Here is a 26176-nt window from a genome sequence, read left to right on the forward strand (position 1 = left end):
TTTACCCTGCTGTCTACAGCATCGCACTGACAGCTTATATTCATACTATGGTCTATTATTAACCCTAGGTCCTTTTCAGTCATGATGCTATTCAGTTTGGTGCCACCAAGCCTGTAAGTATGTTGGGGATTGTTCATCCCTAGATGGAGCACTTTACACTTCTCAATGTTGAACTTCATCTGGTTCTGATCTGCCCAACTTGCCAATCTGTCTAGGTCTGCCTATATCTGCAGCCTGTTTTCAAGCATGACCACACTCCCCCATAACTTGGTGTCATCTGTGAACTTGGCCAGTGAACTCTTAACCCCCACATCCAAATCAATGATAAAGATGTTGAAAAGCACTGGACCAAGCATGGACCCCTGGGGGACACCACTGGGCACTTCTCACCAGGACAATGCAGATCCGTTCATTAGAACTCTCTGGGTCTTACCCCATAGCCAGCTTCCTACCCACCTAACTGTCGAGCAGTTAAGCCCTCAATCCTCCAACTTTCCTGTGAGAACATCATGGGATACTAGATCAAAGGCCTTTTGGAAGTCTAGGTATACAATGTTGACCTCCTCTCTCTTATCCAGTTGGCAAGTTACTTGGTCATAGAAGGAGATGAGATTGGTAAAACAAGACCTGCCTGTGATGAAGCCATGCTGGCTGTCATTGTGAATCCAAACTTCTGCAAGCCTGATGCACATAGAATCCTTGATGAATTTTTGCAGGATTTTCCCAGGGATAGAATTGGCCTATAGCTAACTGGCCTATAGCTGCCCGGGTCCTCTCTGCTCCCCTTCTTGAAGATGGACAGAACATTGGTCCTCTTCCAGTCTTCAGAGACATCCCCCAAGTGCCACAAGTTTTGAAAGTTTCATCAGAGGTTCTGCAATGACTTTGGCCAGCTCCTTCTGCACTTTTGGATGAAGTTCATGCGGTCCTACTGACTTTTAAATGTCTGACTTTTCTAACTGATCATGCACCAGCTCAACATCAACAGTTGGAAGGCAGTCATTCCTACTATGCCCATTCTGTACCCTATCTAGCATGGTTTTCCCCTTATTCTGGTGAAATACCAAAGCAAAGTAGTTATTCAGGAGTTTAGTTTTCTCTTGAGTGTTAGTAACCAGCTGTCCTGAGTTGTTAAGCAATGGCCCCATGCTTCCATTTGTTTTCATCCTGTTCCCTACATATCTAAAGAAGGATTTCTTATTGTCCTTGATTTCTGTTGCTAATTTAAATTCAGTTGCTGCCTTAGCCTTTCTAATCTTCTCCCTACAAGTGCGGGCTGTTGTCGTATAGTCCTCCTCGAGGACTGTCCCATGCTTCCATTATTTGTGTGCCTCTTTCTTCTTTTTTAAGAGGGCCATGATATCCCTATTAAGCCAAGAGGGCTTCCCAGCCCTTCTTCTACCTTTCCTCTGCATGGGAATGGACTTTTTTTGTGCTTCAAGGATTGTGTCCTTAAGGAACGACCACTCATCATGCAGTTCTTTCACCTTCAGTCCCTGGTCCTGCAGTGCTTCCCCTACTATTGCCCTAAATCTGTTAAAATTTGCTTTTTTTAAGTCCAAAATTTCAACCTGGTAGCTGATTTTCCTGCCTTGTGATGGCCAGTGAATGTGATGATTCCATGGCCACCTGTTGCCCAGGTTACCTTTTATATTCAAGTCTGTTACCAGATCATCTCCTTTGGAAAACACCAAATCTAGGAAAGTGTTACCTCTGGCTGGCCCATGTGGCGTGCCAGTAGGGAGTGCTTCTGCACTGAGCCACCCATGTCACTGTGCCCAACTGCCTTCCAGACTCCAAGTGCGTCCCTGGGGGTGCCTCACATCTGTCCAACCCCCTTCCTGGAGCACACCCACTAGCCTGGGTGTACCACCACCACCACCTATGGTCTGGCCTGATCTTGACACTGTGACCCCTGGGAAACACAGGCCTAGTAGCCCTCGAGGATATTCGACCCACTTCAAGAACTTGGGGTGCTTCCTTCAGACTGAAGCACAAATAGTGGTCTCCCTTAGTCAGCCAAACCAAGGGGACCCCAAGGCATACTCTAGCCCCTCTTCCAATAAGCCTTCCATGCTAGGTACAAAGGAGAACTTTATTGGTTACAAGGAGTAGGTTTGGAATTGGGTCCAGGATAGAGCAATATAAGAGAAATCCCATAGAGTAAACAGGGTGTCTGGGTAGCCTTTGATCACGCATCTGAGTTACTGCAAGCTATATATCTAGTTAGACCAGAGGCAGGTGAAGATTCCCTCTGGAGGCAGGCAGTTCATCAATCATGAGTTTCAAGAGAGAGAGCAAGTTTCAGATGGTCCAGCTCTTCTCTCTCTGAGTTTTCATCATGGCTACTGCCCCTCCTCCTGGGCAGTCCTTAACTTATATAGCTCTTATGACCTCATTTACTTGTCCAATGGAGACCAGCAGCTGTTAGCTGCCAGCCAACCAATTTGAAATGCATCACTGGTTGCCAGGTAGACTGGAAGGGTCTTTAGCCTCCTCCCAGTCAGGTTGGCATTACTTAGAACAATATTGAGCATAAGCCCCTCACCCAGGTACGTGATGCAGGTCATGTAGGCAGAGTGAGCGGGTTTCCCTCTTCCCTCAGGAATGTATCCAGCTCAGGTTACCTAAAGAGATGGGATGTCTGCCCTCTGCAGGGCCCATATTAACCAAATTGCCATAGAGCAGAGTTTTTGGGGAGAGACAGAGGTGGCATTCTGCCATAGCCCATGCACTTCCTGAGTCCAACTTAGCTGCGTGTTCTTCCCAAGAGATGTCTGGATAACTGAAGTCACCCACGATAGCTATGTCCCGTGTGCACATGGCTTCTGCCAGTACTCAAGAGAACTCCCAACTGAGCTCCTCCCCCCAGTTTGGTGGCCTGTAGTATACACCTTCAGTTAGCTCTTTCGCTGTTCCTTCCCCACCCATAGTTTGACCCAGAGGGCTTTGAGCTGCTCATCTTTGTAGCTGATGGCAGCCTCCAATGAGGTGTACTGCTCCCTCACATAGAGAGCTACACCTCCAACTTTCTTCCCTACTCAGTCCCTTCTGTGCAGGGTGTAGCCCTCTATGGCTACATTCCAATCATGTGAGGAGTCTCACCAGGTCTCTGTAATCCCTACTAGACTGTAATGCCCACTGGAGAGTTGGAGGGCTAGCTCCTCCTGCTTGTTCCCTGTGCTCCTGGCATTAGGCTACATACAGGCACCTGAGCTCTTCAATTGAGATCCTTAGTTTCCCATCACACTGAGGGAGAACCATTCCCTCAGGTCTTGCAAGAGTTGCTCTCCTAGAGTCCCCAGCTTTGGAGATTTCTTGTATGCCAGTCCCCGGGCATGCTCCAGTTAGTGTTTCCCCATCCCCAGCAATCTTAGTTTAAAGCCCTATCTAGAAGATTGGCCATCCTGGCCAAGGACAGGGACTTACCCCTCTGCGTGAGGTGAATGCTGTCCCATCCTAGGAGTCCTCTCTCCCTGAAGTGTGCACTGTTGTTGAAGAAACCAAAGACCTCTCAGTAGCACTACCGCTGGAGTAGTCGGTTCACTTCTTCAACGCCTCCTTCCCTCCTAGGTGTGCGGCATACAACCAGGAGCACAGAGGAAAAGACTACCTATGTCCCCAACTCCTCTAGCCCAGCCCCCAGAACCCTGTAGTCACTCATGACCCGGTCTGGATTACTCCTGGCTGTGCCGTTTGTGCCCATGTGGATGAGAAGCATAGGGTAGTGGTTGGAGGGCTGGATGAGCCTAGGAATACTCTCCACAACATCCTGGATGTGAGCCCTAAGGAGGCAGCAGATCGCACAGGCTGGGGGGTCCAGATGGCAGGAGTTGGGGTGTTGTAGAATACTTTTTCTTGTCATTCTTTCCTCATGCAGTTCTTATTTTATTGGAGAAGTATACGCCTCCTTTTAACCTTTTCTTTTGTCAGGTTTCTAGGCAGCAACAGTTATTTTGAATGGACATCCAAAGGCACAAATAGAAAAAGTCATTTGCTTAATTTACCACAGGGAACAAAAAATTAGCAGCATTTAGTAGGACTTCAATTTACCAAAGCACTTAAGCTTGTGCTTGGTTTCATTCATGTGCTGCAAAACTATTCTGGATACAGAACAATGATTTAAATAGGGATGGTGCTTAGCATGTGTTTTAAGTGCTTCAGTGAATAAGGTTTTGTATAGTTTGGGGCAATTTCTTTGCCCTCTTCATTTGTTATAGAGGCATGCTTAACAAGGCCTTGCTTGTTACTTAATTGGACTATTACTACTGAAACAGCCTACTGCATCCAAGTATATTTCAAGATTTCTCCCATTACTCAAAGATTAATAAAGACATAAATATGAATCTGATCATTCCCACTAGTTGTTGGTAATATTCAGCCCTCTCATTTGGATTTTCTGAATTTACAAATGTGACATATGAGTGATTTTTAAGTGGAACCTTTCATCTGTCACACACTTAAAGGCATGATACCAATTAGCAGTGTGATGTGCAAGGTTAGTATATACTTAGTATATAGTATATAGGGCACAGCTATAAATTTTGGGCACAGCAGCCTTTTTAGCCTGGATTGAAGTGACACAACATGATCATGTTTTACTGTCTTTTGCTACTGTAACTGTTAAATGAGACTATAAAATGGGTCCACAAATGATTATTACTTTTCTTTCCATCTCATGAGACTTGACTGCAAAAGTTTGGTGTGATATTTCTAGCAGATCAGCTTACATAGCAGTTTCCAACTTGACACATCTTTGACTCACTTGTTAAAGAAAAAAATAGGTAGCAACTTAATAGATATTTATGTTAGCACCAAACTAAGCATTTACAACAATTTATGAGACTTAACTAGATCTAAGAGCTCCTTCTTAGTCTTATAATTTTCTGCAAGGCTGTTTTTTATGTATGTTAAAAGTATATTTGCTTGATGCTATGTCTCCCAGCTATTTTTCTTGATTATGAAAATATTGAGAAAAAATATAATACTTTGATATACTAGATCAACTTATAGAAGGAAGTAAAAATGAAATGGCTAAGTCTATAGGCTAGTCTACATGCATTCAACTGACCATGATGGAATACTTGTGTTCTTCACTGCTCAATAGAGTCTCAAATTGATGCGTATGCAGAAACAACAAATCTGTATACTATAATATGTTTGTATGTGGAGGCCACAACTTTATTAAAAACAAGCACCCTCCCCCTCTCCAGGTTAGTTATAAAGATTGTTCCAGTACAGAGTTCAACTCAGTACCAATGGCACATCTACTGAGCTGGGCATGTCTCAGAGAACAATGCTACCTTTTACACCCACAGGCTTCCCAGGGATTATGGCTAGAAATTGGAGTCTCATTTTACTTCTCATGTATGTAGGAAATAGGAGAAACATGAGTGGGAAAAATATCTTGTACGAGATGTACTCCTTCTCATAGAAACTTAAATATCTTACCCAAGCACCCCATGGACCTCACATCAGACTCGTTTTGGCACCTGCCAGACTTGTGCACACTAAACCTACAAACCAGACCAAGTGGATGCCAGATGGGAGAAGAAAAATGCACACAGCAATTTGTTCATTTTCCATAAGAGAAAAAAATTCCTACCTGAACCCAAACAAAACATTGATTAAACTAGCCCCTAGCATCATAAGCTAAAAAAGAGCCCGGGCTGTAATAGGAAGTCCAAGGTGACTGCTTGCCCCTGAAGTGCCAGCAGTAGTACTCTCCTCCCTATCCTCTCTTGAACTTCCTGTTTGGTGGTGGCAGATATTCAGATGTATGTTCACTGCATGGGGAACGGGGTCATGCGTTGAGACTGAAAGAGATAGAAGCAATATATGCCTTGTAACACTCCCTTATGCAAAAACTGCTCCAGGGGGGTGCATGTTTAAAATTGCAGTAGCTCCTCCCACTCGGTATCTTTCTGCCCTGCCCCACCTCTCTCCCTTACTACAGGGGGAGAGATTCACCCCAGCTAACAAAATGAACATTTATAGAAATCTGGCTATGTTAAGTCTAATTTTGTAACTTTCATTGAAAGGATTTTCAGTATAACAAACTGAGTTTTATGCTATACAGTATGATGATATATTTATTCTTATGAAATGACAATAAGTTTGACAGAAAAAAAGATTATCAATAAGTTAATACAGCCACTGATCCAAAATGAAACATAAAAGTAGTCCTTGAAGTAATTTGGTAATTGGTAATGTAAAATATGAAGTCTCCTTGAGAGACTAATGCTTGTAAAGGTGGTAGTCTTCTGCCATCTTACTAGATTCATATTTTGCTTCATGATTAGGAGCAAAAAATATACTCTGGGGCTACTTTCTTCTGGGTGTGTGAATAATGGGCATCATCTAATATTGTAATAGAACTCAGCATAACAAAATGTTACCATCTTTGCACACTGCCATTAAGAATCCTGGTAGTTGATCCAATGTTAACCATAACTTTGAGGTAAAGAGCAGAACACATCATATTTAGCATCATATTTGATATACCAAACCCCAAAACCCCAATCACAGCAGAAAACTTGATTTGTCTTGGTCTAAATTGTGCTCTATATCATGTTCTTCATAACTCAAATTTTTATAGTCAAGGTCAGCTATGGTCCGTAAGAGATCCTGATGAGAGATGCATTATCTTTCAGGGTCAATCTCATCAACAGAGAATGGCTTAGGAATAAAAACATATTTTTATTTTTTAGTTTCTTAATGAATCAAACATTTGTATTGTGTTTGGGTCTGATATGAAGTTCACTGTACAAATGCTGTCTTGCATACTCTGTGTTTTGCAATCCAAGAATAAAGATGTTTTTTCAGTGAAGCATACATTTATTAATTTCCAAATGTGTTATATGCCATTTCCCATTTCAACAGCCAACGCGTAAAGGAGTCACATAGAAAGTAGCTAGCATTCATTCTGTTTTAGACACTGTCGTGTGAGGCAAGATGCAGTTGTCATTCTTAACTAAGGTGCCAGTATTGAGTTGATTATGTTATTTAGATGGTATCCAAGTGCTTTGGTGATACAGAGGCCCTCAGACTCTCATTTATAATTAAAATCCCTACCACTTTTTCACTTTTCTTCCAATGACCAATTTAGTAAATAAATAAATAAGGGTCAGAATCTGATATTTATAATAAAGTCTATCCTATTCCAGGAATAGTCCCAGTTAGATTATTATGGGTTTAAGGTACTATTTAATGTGATTGTAGATAATCTGACCCTAAGGTCCCGTCTACATGTGCAGGTAAAGGCATGATGAGATCTAATGCATGATCCATACAGTCACACCTCCTGTCATACCACTTATGCATGGCAGGAAGTGTGATTGTCAGATCTATTATTAAATTAAATCACACCTTATTGTCAGTATAGGGGAAGCTCAATTCTGGGCTTTCCCTGCATTAGCAATTAACAGGCGCCCATGGCTGGGAGCTCCCTTTGCTGATGGGGCTTTTAGCAGTGTGGACCATATATGGCTGGGACCGAGAATCTCCAGACCTGATAGCCGTGGGAGTGCACGGAGTGCCTCAGAGCTGGGAAACTGTAATGACTTGAAGATTGCAGCAGTTGTAATCTCCCAGGCACTGCCTGGAGTGCCTTCAAATTCCTGTGGCTGGGAGACCGCAGTGGTTGCATTCTCTTAGCCCTAGGAGCGCGTTGTACACCCCAGAAACTGGGAGATTACAGCAGCTGGAGTCTTCAAGCCTTAGGACTGCCTACAAGTACAAATTAAAATGGGTAGAAACCAGCTATAAAGTTATTACATGTGTTTTAAGCAATAACTGTATAGCTGGTTGGACCTTTTTAAGACACAATAATTAATTTCCATGTGTAACCAGGCTAAATGTATTGAGAAATTAACAAGGTGCAATAGATATAAACCTACAGAGTGGGCTTAAACTTACTTAGAGTGTACTAGAACAATAGGCATGTTGCTTTGTGTGCTGACATAACGTTGAGATAAAAGGATTGTTTAAGGCATGCTATCCTCTTGGCATGACAGAAAGAAACTTAAATTTAATGGAAAGGTAAATATTCATGGTTTGTTAAGACAAAGAATGAGAAGTTGTAGTTTTAAAGTCTAGTAAAGTACAGAAGCCTCTATAAACCTGGAAAAAAAATGAGTGGTAATTTATTTAATTGCATAAAACCACTATCTTTAGTGGATGTTGGGTTTTTTTTCTTCTTTTAAAAAAAGATTTACTCTTTAAATCTGTTTATTTTGTCCTTAAAATTAACAGGAAAACCTTTTCTTTTTTAATTCAGACCATTTATATCACCCATTTAATTTACAACAAGATTTGGATTCTATAGTTGCTCCAGTAATTACATATGTGCAAGTGTATGATGCTTTGATGACAACATTTCCATTTGATTTAATGTCTTGAAATTAACCTTCTACTACCGCATGCGTATGTTTGTCATTTATCCCCTTTTTCTCAGATGCAAAGAAGGCTACCAAGGAGTCCGCTGTGACCAATTTTTGCCGAAAACCGACTCAATCTTGTCAGATCCAAGTATGTCAAATATTTTTCTTCTGTCTTTATCATGTCCTGGAGGCAGCTCTTTTATGAGAGATGACCCTTTGCTATTGTCACAGATTTTATTGAAGCTCATTTCAATCATTTCTAAAGAATGGTATCCCTTTTATAAATCTTGCTGGTCAAGTCATTTTTGTTGGAACATAAGCATTTGTCCCAATAACTGTTTTGTTTTGTTTTTGTTTTTTTAAAGGGACCCTATAGCTCCATTTACCTCAGTGCGGCTGACCCGTAACAATCAGGGATCCATCCCATACATTTTTAGCTTTTTGGCTTGTACCACTAATGAACTTACGTGATTTAATAGGATGAAAAAAGCATCAATTCTGAAGTGGTCCCTTTCAAAAAATATTTATTAAAGTTTAATTAAATTAAACTTTTAGCAAAATATAGACTTTTTTATTTCTTCTAATTGAACGAGCCTTGCATTTTTCCTCTTGTTCACATAAAGTTGTACCTTATTTCTTGCTTATGGAATCAGAATCTACTTCCAATGAGCAAAGTAGGCAGAATGTGACTATATATTACACCTCCTGTTTTGTATAAAAGCACCATATGGGCACATGCTATTTTTTCATTTTGTTCACTCTTTCCATTCAGTTGGTATTGCAAAGGAATTCCTAAAAGGGATCTCATTGATTAAACAACAGTAAATTGTTAATATGGGGGTGGGTGGGGGTAGGGTTAGAGGTAGAGTTAGAGGCTGACCAATAAGGCATAAAGCAAAGGGTCATGTCCTGCCCCTTATTGCTTTCTTTTACCTGGAAACAGTAACACATTTCTAGAGATTTTTTTTTCATTGTTTTTTAGGGAATAATGTTTGTTTCGTGCTCTCTCTCTCTCTCTCTCTCTTTCTCTTTTTTTTTTTGGTGACTGGTTATATTTACTATGTTATCTTGTGGAGTGTTGAAAAGCTATTCATATGACTGCTCCCAGAGATACCTGTGACTTTTGAAGAATTTTATGTCTTATGGCTCTCTGTATAGATTGCTTTATGTCTGGCTTAGCTTTTCTTTTTGTCTGACCTTTATCTGTAGTGATATAGTCTACAGTAAATAGATTGGGTTTAATCCACTAAAATATGGGTATGTTTGTTGAGACTGCCAGCTCTAATAGAAACGGGTTTCCTAGATCTTAAAAGCAAGATAGAGGTTATGTGTTGACTTGGTTCTGATCGAGTTCTCTAGTTTGTTATCTCCTGGGCACAGGTAAGAAATTTCAGTGAAATACAGCTTGGGCCTGAGCCAGTGCCCAATAAAATCAATGGAAAGACTCCCATTAAGGTGGAGTGAATCAATTTAGGCCAGAACTCCTAGAATATTTTGAACATGCTCAGTATGTCCTCTGTTGTTTGAGCAGATTTCTTCTGTGAGTGTTTATTGCTCATACTCATTTCCATTAACTTGGGAAATAACGTTGCTTTGGTTGTTGTTATATTTGCGCTGTTTCCAAGTAATTATGCAACCAGCAAACCTTATCCAGTGTGTTAAATCTCTGCTTAAATCTTCTTATCAAACTCCTTGAACATAAAGGATAATTAAATTTGCTTCATTATGTGTTGTGTTCAGAGCTGTAGCCACGTATTTTGGCACCTGATGCAGATCATGTGCAGAGTAGCCCCTCTATGTGCTACCATGTAATTACTTCCCTTTGATTTGGCACTCTTCCCACCACCCCGCTAGCGATGGCATCCTGTGCCAGTGCAGTGTTGGCACTACTGTTGCTATTGTACTGGTTGTGTTTAGAAATATGTTACTATGTTGACTTAAAAAACAAAGGGTGAAATCCATCCATTGATATAAATTATCGAAGTTCTACTGGTGTCAATAAACGGTACAAAAATCCTCCTCAAGAAAACAGGAAAATAAAGGCAAATGGACAAAAGTCAAAGATTTTTTTCCCAGCCTATCAAGAAATGTAACCCGCCTTGAATACTTTTCTACATTCAAAAGAATAAATTCATTGTATTGGTGTTTTTATACATGCAGGTGCACTTTTAATACAAGTTGTCTTAACTTCATGTTCACAGGTATGCATTGATGACACACAATGTATTGCTTATAAACTAAGATTTGTAGTTTTACTTCATTTTACCTTTCTTAAAGGTAGGAATAACAAACAATATATTAATTATTGCTCATTAGTAGCAATAATAATTATTTGTACAGTCCAACAGAGTGGTAAATATGTGACATTATGCCTTGAAAACTTTGTTATCGTAATTCTTTGAGACTCTGGTTCAGTCCATAATTTTCATTAAATCTTAGCTGTCTGATTTTCTGTTTGTGTACAAATATTTTTGTGGTGGAAAGAGAATTAGTGTAAAGTGTGTTCTAAGGTCATGGTGTAGGAAATAATTTTCAGAACTGTAAGAGTCAAGTTAGAAAATAGGTTGGCTCCTAATATGCATATTTTTTCTGTCTTCACTGACATTGACCCTGTCCCAATTGATTTATCTGGGTTGGAAGCATTAAACATAAAAGGAAGTAATCACATCTTTATTGATTAAGTCCTCACCTACAATAAGTATTTTATATAAAGCCTCTGAGGAAGAGAGCTGGAGACCTTTTGTATGTTTTCTCAGGATAATATCAAATCCTATTTTTATTTTATTTTTTTTCAGATCTGCATTTCAGAAAATCATGTTAACTCTATGTGTCACTAAGCTGTTGTTGCTGCTGCTGCCCATACTTGTTTCCATCAACTTGTGAGACACTACTACTAGTAAATAATAATAATAACACTGACAACAATTGTAATAGATGGAAGCAAAATTTGGACCTTAAATGTCTGGCTACCAATAAATGGCAACACAATGTCTTAATCTCTCAAGAACTATTTTTATTTTTAGGAGATTTGACTTTTTTGTGATGACTCTTTTAAAACAAGTATGCCAAATGTACTTTTACTGCCTTTCATCCTAGATTTTACCTTAATTCTATTATATATATATGTATAAATCCTTTCTTGCAGCTTAAGTGAGGGGCAGAGTAGGGAGAGGATTTATGGTTTTTCACCTCCATAATAATGGCTTATGTTGTAGTATCTTCCCCAGCAGTAAGAGTATTAAGTGAAAGATAAACCATGAGTCTTTTTTCTTCTGTGAGGGAAAGCTATTGCGGTTCAGCTTCTCCTTACCTTGGGACAAGTATGTGCACATGAGCAGTTAAGATAGAATAGTTGATTGCTGATAAAGCCCTGCCACTTGTATCCCACCATGTGGATTCTGTACATTGCTGTACTCCAAATTAATACACAAGCAGCCCATTGGGTTACATGACTCTGCATTAAAACTTTTCCAGCCCCCAAGTTGCATTGGAACCAGTCAAAGTTGGGACAATTGTAATTCAGTGCAAAAAGCCAAATGCCTAGATGCTAACTGGAAGGTTGTGGGAGAGGCTACAGGAGTTTGGTATTTTGCAACATAGAAGGGAATTCCTTTCAGATCCTCCCTAGTCTCTGGGGTAACCAGGGATCCAGTCAACAGGTTAAAGGTGAAAATAAAACAGAGAACCTAAGTAGCCAAAGTAAGAGCCAATCATTCAGTCCCAGTGCCAATCATTCACTCCCACCAACCAATCATTCGGTCCCACTCAGCCATCATTCACTTCCACCAACGTCAATACTCGGCAAGTCAGATCTCTGTGGTCTTGGCCTCAGATATGAATTTCCCCTCCTTTTCCTCTACTCTAGGATTAAGAAATGAAAAAGGATAAAGGAAGAAGGCAGAAGACTTACATATGGAAGGAAAGGTGGAGTGGATGTGTGGAACACTGTCTTGGAGGATCCCAGTTGAATATCCTCCCCTCCATAATATGAGTGCCTCCACTGTTCCTGTTATAAAACCACAAGTGTTTTTTAGGAAATTGGTAAAGGTGTTTTCAACAGTATAAGCACAATTCTCCATATGCCTACACAAAGTAGGTTTATGTGCATTAGTTTGTCCCAGGTGAATTTACAGGGCTTGGAGATGTGCATCATCTCTTATAATTCATGGTGATAAGAAGTGGCTGGGCTATCTATTACTTTAATAGTTTCAAACAATAAATATGAAGATTTTTTTTTTATTTATGTTTACTATTCCATAAACAGCAGGTAAATGCTGTGGTAATAAAGTTATTCTTCTGTCAGTTTTTTATACTATGGAAAACTTATTTTAAGACTTCTTTATCGGTTTGTTTTGTAACGGCAGTAAATCAAGTAACTGTGGACTTCCTTTTTCTTGATTCTAATTTAGCATTAGAATTTACTTTTCCATTTGTCCTTTGCATGCTTTTTTTAAAGAATTAACTAGGCAAACAGTGTAATACATTTTAAGTTTCACAATGTGCAGTATGAATTTTAAGTTTGACACATTATCACAATAAAACAAGAATTCTGTGAAGGAACAAGTAAAAAAAATATAATTTTAACTACAAGTGGGTCTAGTTTTTAAGAAGTATTTTTCTTGTTTGGATAAAACAGTAAGTGAGTGGTTTGTTTTTGTGTTTTTTCTTATTTTTATTTGACGCAGATTCTTAAGTCTCAGTTACAATGTAAATGCCAAATACTGGTACCCTTGTTCACAATAAATAGTATCTTGCTGCTTGAGCTTAGTCCACTGAACTCAAGAGCTGAAATGAAGGCAGAAGTAAACAGAGCTAATCAAGGAATAAGCAATTACTTAATCTTAGAAAGGCCATCAATTCTGTTCTAAATTAATATGTTTGTCCTAGAAATAGGAACACAAGACTGGAAGGAACCTCCTTAGTCATTGTTCAAGAACCTTTCTATCACAGACAACCACTTCATATAGTCACATTCATGAATGTATCAACTGCCAATGGGAAGCTACTCTAGAGCCTCATTTATCTGATGGTTAGCATCTCATTTTTAATTTCCAGCCTCAATTTCTTTTTCATGGCCGGAATATAATGTTGTATCAGGTTCTGAGACTGTAATCTCCATAATAATATGGCATCAGGATTTTATCACTGAGTTCAGCTGGGCCAATTTTTTTGCACATTGTCTAGACCAGAAGTCAGCTGTGTTTTCTAGCACTGGGCCAGAAACACCCAGCTTGGGTCTGAGGTGGGCTGGTGCTAGAACCTGGAACTGTCATCATGGCTTATTGTCCCCACTGCTCAGCTGTAGCATTGTTGAGGCCCCCTGGCTCTGCAGGTTGTATCCAATGGCTCTGTATGTTGGATCCAAGTCACAGGCCAGAGTTGCCAATACCTGCTTTAGATGACTATCAAGAGAGAAACTCTTTTTCCATATTAAGGAGCTATTTAAAAAATAAACAAATATTTTAACATTATTAGAAAAAATGTCAGATGTCTTTGGGTCTCATAAAATGAGCATATGAAACTATTCAGATGCAAATTCTTGCAGTAGTATAGCTCTACGGCTAGAAAAACTATTATGACTATCTGTGCTGACCCAAATAGCACTGCATCCTGATTCAATCCTATAACTTCTAGTTAAGTTAGAGCACATTGTTTTTAGATGCACTCAACTTTGATTTACCAAAATCAAGAGCTGGAGAATTCATTATACGCAATGCAAGCTGTTCAATGATTCTGCATGCTTCCTGTTAAGTGTTTATCTTATTTCTAGTCTTAATTGTTTTTAGCTTTATCTTCTATCTGTTCTTAATGTCAGATCTTATGATCAAATTGTCTTATGCATTTGTTTACTAGATTTAAATCTTCTATTATCAGAAATCTCTCCACATAGTTACAGAGTGTGATCAAATTACCTTCAGGCCCTTGTCAATGTGTACAGGCTAGCTGAATTGCTAGCCCTTCTTGGAGTCTGAATATGGTCCTGTCACAGGATGTCATGGCTTAGACCTTTAACTCTCCTAGGTAAAGAAAGAGAATTAGATATAATATTTATCCACTCTTCAACCATGTCCTGGGGTTACAGCCCTCTGGGTACCATCATAATTACTTTAGCTGGTCCCAATGGGTTTTAACCTCGCAAAGGTTTGTCTCTTGGAGCCTGTAACAGCAGATGATTGCATTGACTCAAAAACAGTATCTTAAAAAAAAATCATACTTTGCCCAAAGTTATGAAGCCTACATGATTTAAGTATAAAGCAAAACAAAGAAAGTGTTCTTATTCTCTCATGCATTTAATCTCACTGTTTAATTGTACTCAGGCAGGTCTGATGCATTTCTGCTCTCAAAGTTGAGAAAAATAGCTTTTACTACCTGCAACATGCTCCCTCTAATGGTCTGGGAGAATTCTCCTGGGTTTATCATCCTGGTAGAAAAACGTACCCAAGATGTTTGAATGCCAAGCCACTGTACAGCCATCGGGCCCCTATGACAACATGTCAGTATACTCTGCAGGCTCCCAGTCTGCCTGGCAACAGATGACAGTGGTGCACCAGGCAGCCTTGAGTGGATGACCCAGACTGCCTCACAGACTGTCTCCCTGCTGCACAATGCGGGGATTGTGAAGGGGACACTGTTCTGCTCCCTGCTCAGCTGGAACAGAGTCCAAACCAAGTGAGATCTTCCTAGATCTAGAGAGGGGAGCAGCTAGGAGAAAAGCACTCTGGGATTCTGGAGAACTGTGCTGCAGATTGTCTTAGATGGTACATGCACAGAAATTTGTTATCGGAGAAGCAATTTAACCCTGGTTGTTCCTGGGCTATTTTTCTCTTATTGTGGCCATTTTTGTTCTAGGAGAAAAACCTTGAATATCTGTACACTTGTGGTTTCTACTGGGAGAGCAGTGGAAATGGAATGTCTGTACATGGCCTTTGTCTCTGCCACATAAGTCCCTTTCTTTTCCTAGGTTCTTTGAGATTTTTGACTTATTTTATGCCTGAGCTTAGCCTTTGGAAGTCTAAGCCATTCTAACCCCGGCTGTATCCAGCCATTGTTATCTTAGCTCTTTTGAAGTAGCCAAACCTGACTTATCTGTCTATGCCACTGTTTTACCTTTTCTGCATGGTTCTTTAGCAACCTCTTTGAAGCCTCCTTTCATTTAACTCAATGCATTCAGGCTGGTAGAAAAACAAAACTAACTAAACAAAGAGAATTATATATAACATTCATCCAGGGAAAACCTGAGTTTTTACAGCCTCTCTTGGATCAGTTCAGTTCTGTTCAGTTCAGTTCAACAGAATAGTCTTGCTTGGTAAACAGGACCTCCAATCATCATAATTCATTTTTGTAGCTTCTGTCCAGTTTGTCAACACTCTTCTTAAAGTTTGGACACTAGGACAGGACACAGTACTGCAGTAATTTCCCTTTCTTATTTAAGGACTGCTCAATACTTTCTTAAATAATGCATCATTCTCACATTAAGTTGGTCATTCACCCTGGTCTGTAAGTTCTTCTCAAAGCAGCTGTTTTCCACACAATTCCATCTCATAAACAGCAACCTGCATTCTTTGGCCACGTGTAGATAAAATTAGGGGCGTGTGTGCATGACACTTTAAAGTGGGTTAAATGTTTTTGCACCGTTTTAATGGTGTCGGTGTTTACACACATTGGCAGCATATTGCACAGTAATTCCAGCTGCTATAGCAAATTCAGCAATGTAATGTGAAAAGCACCCTGGGATTCTGGCACTCTGGGATAAATGTATTGGGGCGCAGCAAACTCAAACCCCTCTGAGAAGTTTTAGTTTGCTGCCCTATAGCCGCGGAATGAAGCACCGGGCTCCGTGCAGCTCAGGGGCTCTGGAGGAAGCTCATGCAGGCAGCCTGGCAGCAGCTCAGGAAGGCAGGCTTCACCCAAGATCTTTTTTTTTTTCCCTGGAGCTTGCCTGCCTGCCTGAGCTGCACAGGGCCCCAGTGCTTCCCTCCATGGCTGTGGTGCCTCTCAGGACCACCTGAGCTGGGTCCCTGCAGGAAGGTGCCATCGTGGGGGGTGGGGAAAGGGAGAACCACTACTGCTGCGGAGGAAAGCACCAGTCCATCTATAGCCCAGGGACTGCTCCGCCCGCCAGCAGATTGCCCTCCCCTCCCCACTGCTGGAGAGGCAGGTAAGTTTGGTGTTTCACTGCTTCAATTTAGGGCCCCCATTTCATCTACACACAGCCTTCATTCCTAGATTCATGACATTGTGTTTGTCTGTATTAATATCTTTGTTCTTTGAATGATGCCTGTCTAACCAAGCAGTCCAGCTTACTCTGTCAACCTAACCAATCCTTATGAAAACCTACTTCTACACCAGATTTATGTCATCTGCAAATTTTATCAGCAATTAATTTATATGCTGTTAAAGGTAATTGATAAAAGTACTGAAAACAATTGAGCCAAATAGAAATCCCTTTGGGATCCTAATAGAAGCTCTCTCTTGGGTGACTTCTTTGCTGTTTACAATGACTTTTTAGAAATCTGCCAGTCAGCCAGTTTAAAAACCATTATACATATGCTTTATTGATTTGATAGTGCTGATTTTTAGTCAGACTGTCATGTGCTTCAAAATTAAGTGCATTACAAAGTCTGACTCCCAGATTTTTTAAGTTTGATATTAGCCCATTCTGCATTACAATGCCTAACTGATTTAGGATCCTCAGTTTCATTGAAAGTTACTTTAGACAATGAGAATTAGGCAGCCAAGGCAGCTATTCTGAAGGTCTAAGTGTAAATACCTTAAGTCAATGCATTTACCAATCAAATTTGTATAATAATAATAATAATAAAACAAAACTATGGGCTTTATTTTGTATAAAATCATATTTATTAATTTTAATTATGCTACTATCTTTTTTCCCCCCTGATTGCATTGAACTTTCCATGATTTTGACTGGGATGCGTGTCAAAACTAACTGGCTATTAGCTACCCTGTTTATTGTGTTTAAATATTGGCACTGTGTTTGTTTTTTTTCCAGTCCGGTAGAACTTCCTCTGTAGTCCAAAATTTGTTACATACCAACACTGATGGTTCAGAGAATGCTTCAGCTAACTCTTTCATGCAGGCTATTTAGTTCAGCAAATTTAAACGTATTTAGGAACATATGATTGGAAGTGGCCACCTGGGTCATTAGGACCAGTCTTATTTTATCACAGGAAACTGTATAATGGAATTCCTTTAATAATTTGTTCCATTCTAAAACAAATTAGGTTTCTTGCTTCCATTGTTTTTTTGCCTAATACCTTGTCTGTTTATTGTTGGACTGAAAAGTATTCATTTCATTATTACAAATTCTGAATACATCATACAACTTATTTCAAAATAGAACAGAAATAGTGAAGATTTTTGCCATTTTAGTATCATTTTTAGCAGTTTTCATTTACGTTACATTTTCAATACTAACATTTAAGGTCAAGCTGCCATTCACTAACTGAATCTTGATTCTTCTGCAGTATGATATAATTCTTCGTTATATAACAGACTGCTTCACTAGGGAAACTATGTATAAAGATAAATCTATAAATAAAATTCCAGAACATGGAGGGAATAATTTTATTTATCATATTGTGTTCTAAATTCTCAGTCCTTTGATAGGCTTATCAGATAATTAATTGGTGGTAGGCTTGAAGAAAACTGAGGAGGAGGACAACTGAACTCATACATATTCAGAAGCTTGGTCCACAGAAAGTGAAGGTCTATTCCAAATAGAGGTTAAAACTGTGGTAGATGCCTGTATTTGACTGTTTTTTGCCATGCACTGAGTCTAAGATTGCTAAAGATCTCAGCCTCAGGAAAAGTGGGTGTGTCAATGTACTGACCATTCATTGACTGATGGTCCCAAATTGAAAGAAAGCCTACGTACTTCATAACACAGCTAAATCCAACTACTAGCTGCAGTAGAGACAACGCGAACACTTCTGTCTCATTCACTGGTATTCCCAACTTGACTAATTTACCGATATGAAAAAACAGTTGAAAATTATAATTAAAAAAATAATAAATTGTACTACACAATCAAATTGCAGGATTAAAAGTTAACTAGCTACTCACAGGAAAGTTGTGCCAATAATGTGAGTGATCGAGGCTTTCAAGTAAAATCAGCTAATTTAGAGTGATCATTTAGCAATCACACAAATATCTGTGCCACTGTCACCACTATCACTTCTGTTTCCTGAACTAGTGAGATTATACTGACCTTTTTTCTGGAATAATCACATTAGTATAAAGGTGATGATCTAATATACTCATACAAGGCTAAATGCCCAGACTTTGATATTAGACCAAATCACTAGAGATAGAACTATAAACTCTACAAGGTGGACTTTTTAAAATTAAATTTGCCTCTTTTTTTCTTGCTCTGACTTTCATTTCATGAGTTGAGGCAGATCCAGGTGGGGTTGTACTAGTGCACTTGCACCCCTCTTTTATTTGTGGTCCACCCAAAATTGAAAACCAACTGCCTGGCAGTGGCAGTGGCAGTGGTAGTGACAGCTGGATTTCTAGTCAGGCAGTGCTGAGGGAGTCATCAAGTTATCCTTTGTTCTGCAATTCTTCTGTCTGTTAGTTGCTCCTGGTAATGAAGCTCCTTTTTCACAGCCCTACAGACTGTTTTTAACTCATTCCAATGAAGTTATATTTGTTTTTGCTTTAATCTGAAACTAAATAATACAGCCCTAAGCCTTTAGCATTTTCTAACTTATTTTTAACTGGAGAAAAATATGGTTATGATCCACCTTACCATCTGTACTCCCCTTTTCAAAATTATATATCTACTCATGACATGAGCATTTTGTTTTATACAACATGTCCACCCTTTCTTTCTATTCATCATGAGATTAAAGCCATAGGTTGTCATTTCTCATACACCATTCAGAAAGAACAGCAAGGTTGTCCTCCATTTCCCATTGTCTCATAAGAGACTGAAAATGAGTTACCTTCTATGTACTTTGAGTAAAAACTGGGAAGGAAGCTGAAAGTATAACAGGGACACAGTGAAGGAAATAAAGGTAAAGGGAAAACAAAAGAGAGATGAGCAGAGCAATGTAGGGTTAGAATCGAGGCTGTGAGAGGAATGTGAAGGACCATATAAGAAGTGTATGAAGCAAATGTGGGAAGCAAGATTGCAGTAGGGAGAGAGTGCAACAAAAATGTTAGGAATACATGAAGCGAGAGGTCTGTCTGAATTCTACAGTTCACCGAAACCTTGAAATAAACTATAGGCCATCTGAGATCTATGTCTGTAGCTGAATTATGTGGCATGGCTTGATCTAAAAGAGGAGGCAAATAATTCCATTGTGGAAAAGTTACTGTTTGTAGAATCAAAACCATACAGTGTAAAAAATGAACTGATAAAACACCTGCAAAATCACAATTATTTCTCTGACCAAAGCAATGTTTTTATTAAGAATGTCAGTTGGTGGCCCATCATCCATCAGATTATAAACCTGAAGGATCACTGGGGTGAAATGGTGTAAATATAAAATGTTTGATTAAACAGTAATATTCCAGAGCCTACTAGGTTTGTAAATAGATGCAGTGTACTAAACTAATCAAGTGGAGACCTTGAAAATAACAAGACAAGGTGATGTGATAAATATGGGGCAAGTAGGTCTGATAGACTTCAGTTAACCATAATGGCACTTTTATACTTGCTCTGGAGGTTGTGGGGGTGCACTTTAATTAGAGTGGCTCTGAGAGATGCTGTACTTAAAGCACCACAGCATCTCGTATATTAGCAACCCTGCACTTCAAAATAGCAGTGGAGATGCTTGAACTAAAGCCCGTTCAATGAGCTTTAGTTAAAGTGCCCCCACCACCACTTTGAAGCATGGGAACACTAATACACGAGACATGGAGGCTGGCTGGAGTACAGTAATTACCGTGCCCCAGCAGACTAAATTAATCAAGTTTTCTCTGACATGCTGTAATTACCATGCATCAGAGTAGCCTCCCAGCACGTGTACAGGTATCCAATGTTTAGGGTGTCTCTGAGGTAAATAGTCAAGCTTCCTAAATCATTGGAAAGCCCCATGGGCAAAAAGTATATTAAAAAAAGAAAGAAATCAGATGAGAAAATGAGAAGTCAAGCAAGGCAGGGTGTAACTTTGGAAAAATTACTGAAATTGCCAATAGGCAAGAAAGGATTAATTGCACTGAAGTGTACTATTCAACTCGAGGCAGTCAGTTTCTCACTGAGACTTGAAAGTGATGGATGAGAGGATATTTTGGAGAAAAAGATGGAGGTGGAAAGGGAGGAGATCCAGAAGAAAAACATTACAGAAATATTGAGTCTTTAAAAGAAAAGGAATTGATTGGAGTTTATTCTACAGAACTGCAACTTTGCTCCTGAAGAAGTGTGCTTATAAGATCGAATTTTTGCCATAGCAAGTACATCCCTGTATCCAATGGCATATCTGGAGTGGAGGGGATGTTAACGAGTCACCAAGTGTTACTCTCAGGAAGCCTGTGCCATGGGGTTGCTGCTATGGGACCCGATGCTGCTGCAGCAGTGCCAGTGGTAGTAACAGCAGCTGCCTTCAGTGTGCAGAGAGCTCCCTCCCTCCCATCCCTGCCAGCTACAGTGATTGGCATACCCTGCCTCCTACTGCCCCAGGTACTGAATGACCTCACTATGTTTTTGATCTCTACCTAGTTAATGTTCTTCAGTGGATTAGATGGGAGACCATGGGAAGGAGAATGCCTTTTAAATTAGTAACAAGCTGCAGGGCTTCTGTCCCGACTTGTGAAGTCAGTGAGAAAGCAAATGAAAGAACAAATTCCAAACCTGATTAAGAGTAAATTGTGCTTGTTACTTTTCCATGGAATAAGAGGCATTTTCTCATATTTTCATAATCAGGTTCCCCACCATGGATGATATGATTCTCAAAGATAGTATGAATGGCTTCAGGACTTTTTGTTGTTTGGTATAGGGTTTGTTCCTTCATATTTGTTCCTCAATATTTATTTCGGTTTTGAATCACGGTGATTTATATTTACTGTCTATTTTGAGTTTTAGTGTAAAAAAACCCCAAAACCTTGAACTCCACCAAAGTATTAGAGTTCTTTATATTTACACTAAAAGCCATGTAAAAATAAATTAAGCCTTTCACTTGAAAGGAAAAATATGGTAAGTTATATATTTGTAGCAGATACTTCATACAGTGCTGCTGTGTGGTGTATTCATGACATTGAATGAAAGAATTGATTGAATAAAGCATGTTGCATTTTTATAAACAGTTCTTCCAAGATTTAAGCAAGGTGTTACATTTTAGCATATCACTTGGTGAATCAATGCAAAGTAAACACAAGAGGGCAGAGCAGAATGCCTCTTAGAACTTCTAGTATGGAAAGACTGCAACAGCTAGAACAATGATTCTCAACCAGAGCCCCGCAAGACCTGGGCGGGGAGGGAGGGGAGGCACGCCTTGAGATCCTTTCAAGGATGTCATAGGGTGCCATGCAATGTAGTTCTGTTAGGTGGGCAAAGAAGATTCACAGGATAGACCCCAAAATTTCAAAGCCATAGTGTTTAAAACATTCTGATTCTGTACATGGTCTTTCTTAGTTCTTTGCAGCAGAATGATTTCTCTAGTATTTTTCTGTAGTCAAAAAATGAGTGAAAAGTAAGAGCTGGCTTTTTCTGACAGGTGCTCTGATTCTAGCAAGGGGTGTATTGAGTTTAAAAATGTTGAGAACCATTTGCCTAGAATGACCCTTTTTCAAGTGCAGATTACATTTCCTCCTTCCCACAGCTGGCCTATCCTCTTGGCCATGCATAGGGAGTAGAGTGTATAGTACCCTTCCTCCCACACACAATCTATTTGCACTGAAAGGCTGAACCAGCAGAACTACATTCCTGCTGACTGAGAAAGGAGTTCCCTGTTGAATATAAATGGAAAGTCTGTGGGGACCTTTTATAGTAGTATGTACAGTTTTGCACCCCCAGAAGGAAAAATCTAAATTGATTAACAAATTATCCAAATAAGTCAATATAGAAAATAATGGGGGGTTTTAAAGCAGATAAGGCTTCTCTGTAGTGTTTCCTTTTTCAATGCCTTTGTTCTTTTCTTTTTCTAAATAACATATGCTGTGATCAGCTCCATAAATTAGAGATTTAAAACTCATCTGACCCCACAGAAAGAGGGGCACAGGGTTGGTTTGGGGTTGGTTTGGGGCACACACCACATGTGGCATGTAGGACTGGCTTGGGGCTTGCACTGTGTGCTGTGTGTGGGAGCAGTCCAGGGCGCTTTGTACATGGACTGTGTGCTAGATCTCATGCACAGGGCCAATATGTAGGCACAATCTAGACCAGACCCAGATCCAGTATGCAGGACTAGTCTGACACAGGTGCCATATGCAGTGTGTGGGGCTGATCAAAAACCCGAGCAGCACTGTAAGCCAGATGGAGCTCTGCAGACTGGATCTGGCCTGTGAACTGGATCTTTGACACCCCTGCCATAAATAATACCCAGTATATGGAACTGAATCAAATCCTATGTCACATAAGTGCATTACATTATGTTACTATAGGACCTCAAGGGGATGGGGTAAAGAACACAATCCAGACTAAAACAAGGGTAGTTATAGAGATCTATAGCATGTCAAAATTTGGCTCAAAGTCATTTAAAACTTTGAAACTATTATTGGTTGTTCTTTTTTCCTTTCTACTATCCTAACCTGTATCCCAGAAGACTGAAGAATATAAAGAATTGTTCTATTTTCTCTTTTCATTTGAAGGGAGCCTTAGAAAAGTGAAAAAAGGAAGTATGTCTTTCTACCCATTCTTTATAACATGAATGTTTTGCTGCAATTTAGCTTATGAAGATTGTATGTCACTAGAAGTGCAGGGAAAAATAAGACACTGGAAGTTGGCCAGTGGGCTTTTCCAGCTTTCCTTTTCAAAACAATGTTATGCACATGACAGTCCACGCTTGGACAAAAGGAGAAATTAAGAAACACTGAAACTTTTGGCCTTTAGATAAATCTCTATAAAAGTGTGTATATATATATATATATATATATATATATCTGATGGATATATATCCATATATATATCCATATATATATCCATCAGATGTGGGAGAGGTTGTGGAATCTAACATATCTTTTCTGGTTGTTTTCAAAATTAGGGACCTGGAACTATATACAGAATTTTAGTACTCTGTGGGTATATCTATACAGGGGTAATTCACAACCAGTGTGCTGTACCACAAACCACACAGGGTGTTTTGTGGTGCTACACAATATTAGGACTGATAGGTGGGGGCTAGTGATGTGGGGACTGGTGTGCATGGTTGATACCCTGAAGGTCACAAGTTTGAGGCCACAGCAGAAGCACTCAGAATACAACCCTGTCAGATTCCAACAAATCTGCAAATTCTGCTAAATATATTATCACAAAGGGTATGAAAAAGGAAGGAAGTGCTGATAGGTATACAAACACTTCCTACATATGATTCACAAGACAAACTGACCTTGTGGTCTTTCTCATTTTTCTGTTTCAGAATTAATAGTTATCCATAGTAAAAAAAAATTACTGAAAGATAAAAGCTGGGATTTTTTAAGGGATATCTTGAATCTAATCAGGTTGAGAATCACTGCTATACAACATAACAGATCATCATTTGGAAATATCTGTGATGTCTCCAAATGAGCTATTAAATTGACATCATGCAGTGACGTACAGATATACAAGAACCAGCATAGCTGTGTTACTGTGCTGCTCTGGCAGGGATAATTAACTAATTAGCATAGGCAGAATTTTATAATGGCAGAGATATACTGCTTCCAAATCCAGAGTAAGCTGAATTTGATTTTAGTTAGGGCATCTCTTTCTCTGCGCCTGATTTTGTACCTTAATTTAAGAGTCTTTTTCTTTTGATGACAGGCACATGTCTAGTGTTTATTATACAATGATCACAACAGATGGCTGTGAATAGAAGGCGTAGTATTACGTAAGGCACTCAGTTGTGAAAACCTTAGTCACAATGGCACGGGTAGTCACAAGTAGTCCAGATTTCAGCATGTCCAAAAAGAGGCAGATCAGTACATTAGGTAAATAGAACAGTCTTTAAGGCCAAGTACTGACATTACACTTTTACCATTATAAGTGATCAGAAACTGGTCTATACTCGGAACAGAAATTTGGCACACAAAACCGGTGTATACCCATAAAAGAACAGAAGTTTGGCATACATAAATTGGTTTTAAAATGGTGGAAGCCAATATAAGATTTGCTCCCCCCCCCGGACGAATGTGTGTTCTGTTTACTAGTGATCTAAACTATGCTGCTTACAGAAAACCGCATAACTTAGATTGATTCTGCCTCTGGCTTTTTAAATGTCTGTACCTATTCTAGAAGTGTTTTGTAGCACTTGGAGAATTTTTTTGGGATGTTGTAAAAACCATGCCGGTAATTAGGTTAAGAATGTTATCCACATTTGTTACATCAGCTTCTGTCTTTCTAGATTAGCCATTCAGTCACTGATAAATGCTACCATTTTGCTTTCCCTCCATGATTTGTCCAAGTTTCTTGAGATGTTAAGTGTTAGTGGTGTCTGAAAGGTCACTGATTTTACAAATGGTATGGGCATATGAACCAAGTTACTGTGATGCAAATGAGGGTTACAAATTTACATCATGTAAATCATCCTATGTGACTTGCCCACATGCACACTCTTACCCAATGTTAAATGAAAGGTTCCCTATGTTAACCCAAAAAGGCTTCACCCTCCTTTCACTGAAATATTGCAGAGTTTCATCACTGTGGTTCACCTGTATGGTAATTTCTTCTGTTGTTACCACAAGCCTTGTATTCATTTACCATCCTTTCTTACACTACTGTCATCATGCATCAGAATATCTGTTATCTTGATGGGTAAGTTATCATGCATTAGCTTTGATTTACTGTAAGTTTGGAGGATGCATATGAGTTGTTACCACACAAGAGATGATGCTCTATAAATCTTTGTCCTTCTTTACCTTGTAGTAACTTGTTTGTATGCCTGTACTGCAAAATATTCTATAATATAGCAGCATCTTAATCACTGACAGCATGAATATGTGGAAGAAAATCTACACCTATCTGTCACTTTTGACTGATGTTGTATACTGGACTGCATATTGAACCTAGATCATAAACAGTGTCTTATCTTTTGATTCCAATCCCTTTCTATAAGTAAAGTCAGTACTAACTCAGGATAGATTTGTACAGCATCTGATGATGTACGCCATTGCTTACAAAAACTTATGGATTCATAACTGGTTGGACATTGTATTCAATGAGTAGTCATCAGTGAGTGAATGTCTAGTTGGGAGAAGGTATCAAGTGGTCAGTCCTGGGTTGGGTATTGTTCAACATGTTCATTAATGATTAAAGTAATGGGATCAAGTGCACACTTGGCAAATTTGTGAATGACCTGAATAGACTGGAGAAATGGTCTGCAAGCAGTCATATGAGAATTCAACAAGGACAAATGCAAATCACTCTTGGGATGGAATAACTGCATGCACAGAAATAGACCAAGGAATGATTGCCTAGGCTTCAGTAATGCAGAGCAGGACCTGGGGGTTACAGTAGACCATAATTTAAATATGACCCAGCTGTGTATTCTTGCTGCCAGAAAGGCTAACAGCATCCTCGGTTGTGTTAACAGGCGTGTCACTTTGCAAATCAAGGGTGTGCGGGCTGGGGGCGAGCCGGGCCTGTCTGCGTATGCGGGCTGTGGCCAGCAGCCCAGGCATGCGGGGCCGGAGAAAAC

At 39.5% G+C, this 26176-nt stretch overlaps 1 protein-coding gene across 1 annotated transcript in view; it reads left to right on the forward strand.

Annotated features, from left to right (window-relative positions):
* NRG3 (neuregulin 3) overlaps positions 1-26176 on the forward strand; it is a 1058867-nt gene that overhangs the window by 770730 nt on the left and 261961 nt on the right. Inside the window, exon 3 of the mRNA XM_019497070.2 lies at positions 8456-8529. Coding sequence (XP_019352615.2) covers positions 8456-8529 — 74 coding nt within the window. The remainder of the gene's footprint in view (positions 1-8455; positions 8530-26176) is intronic.

Source organism: Alligator mississippiensis, chromosome 6, assembly GCF_030867095.1.
Source record: "Alligator mississippiensis isolate rAllMis1 chromosome 6, rAllMis1, whole genome shotgun sequence".
Classification (NCBI taxonomy): Eukaryota; Metazoa; Chordata; order Crocodylia; family Alligatoridae; genus Alligator; species Alligator mississippiensis.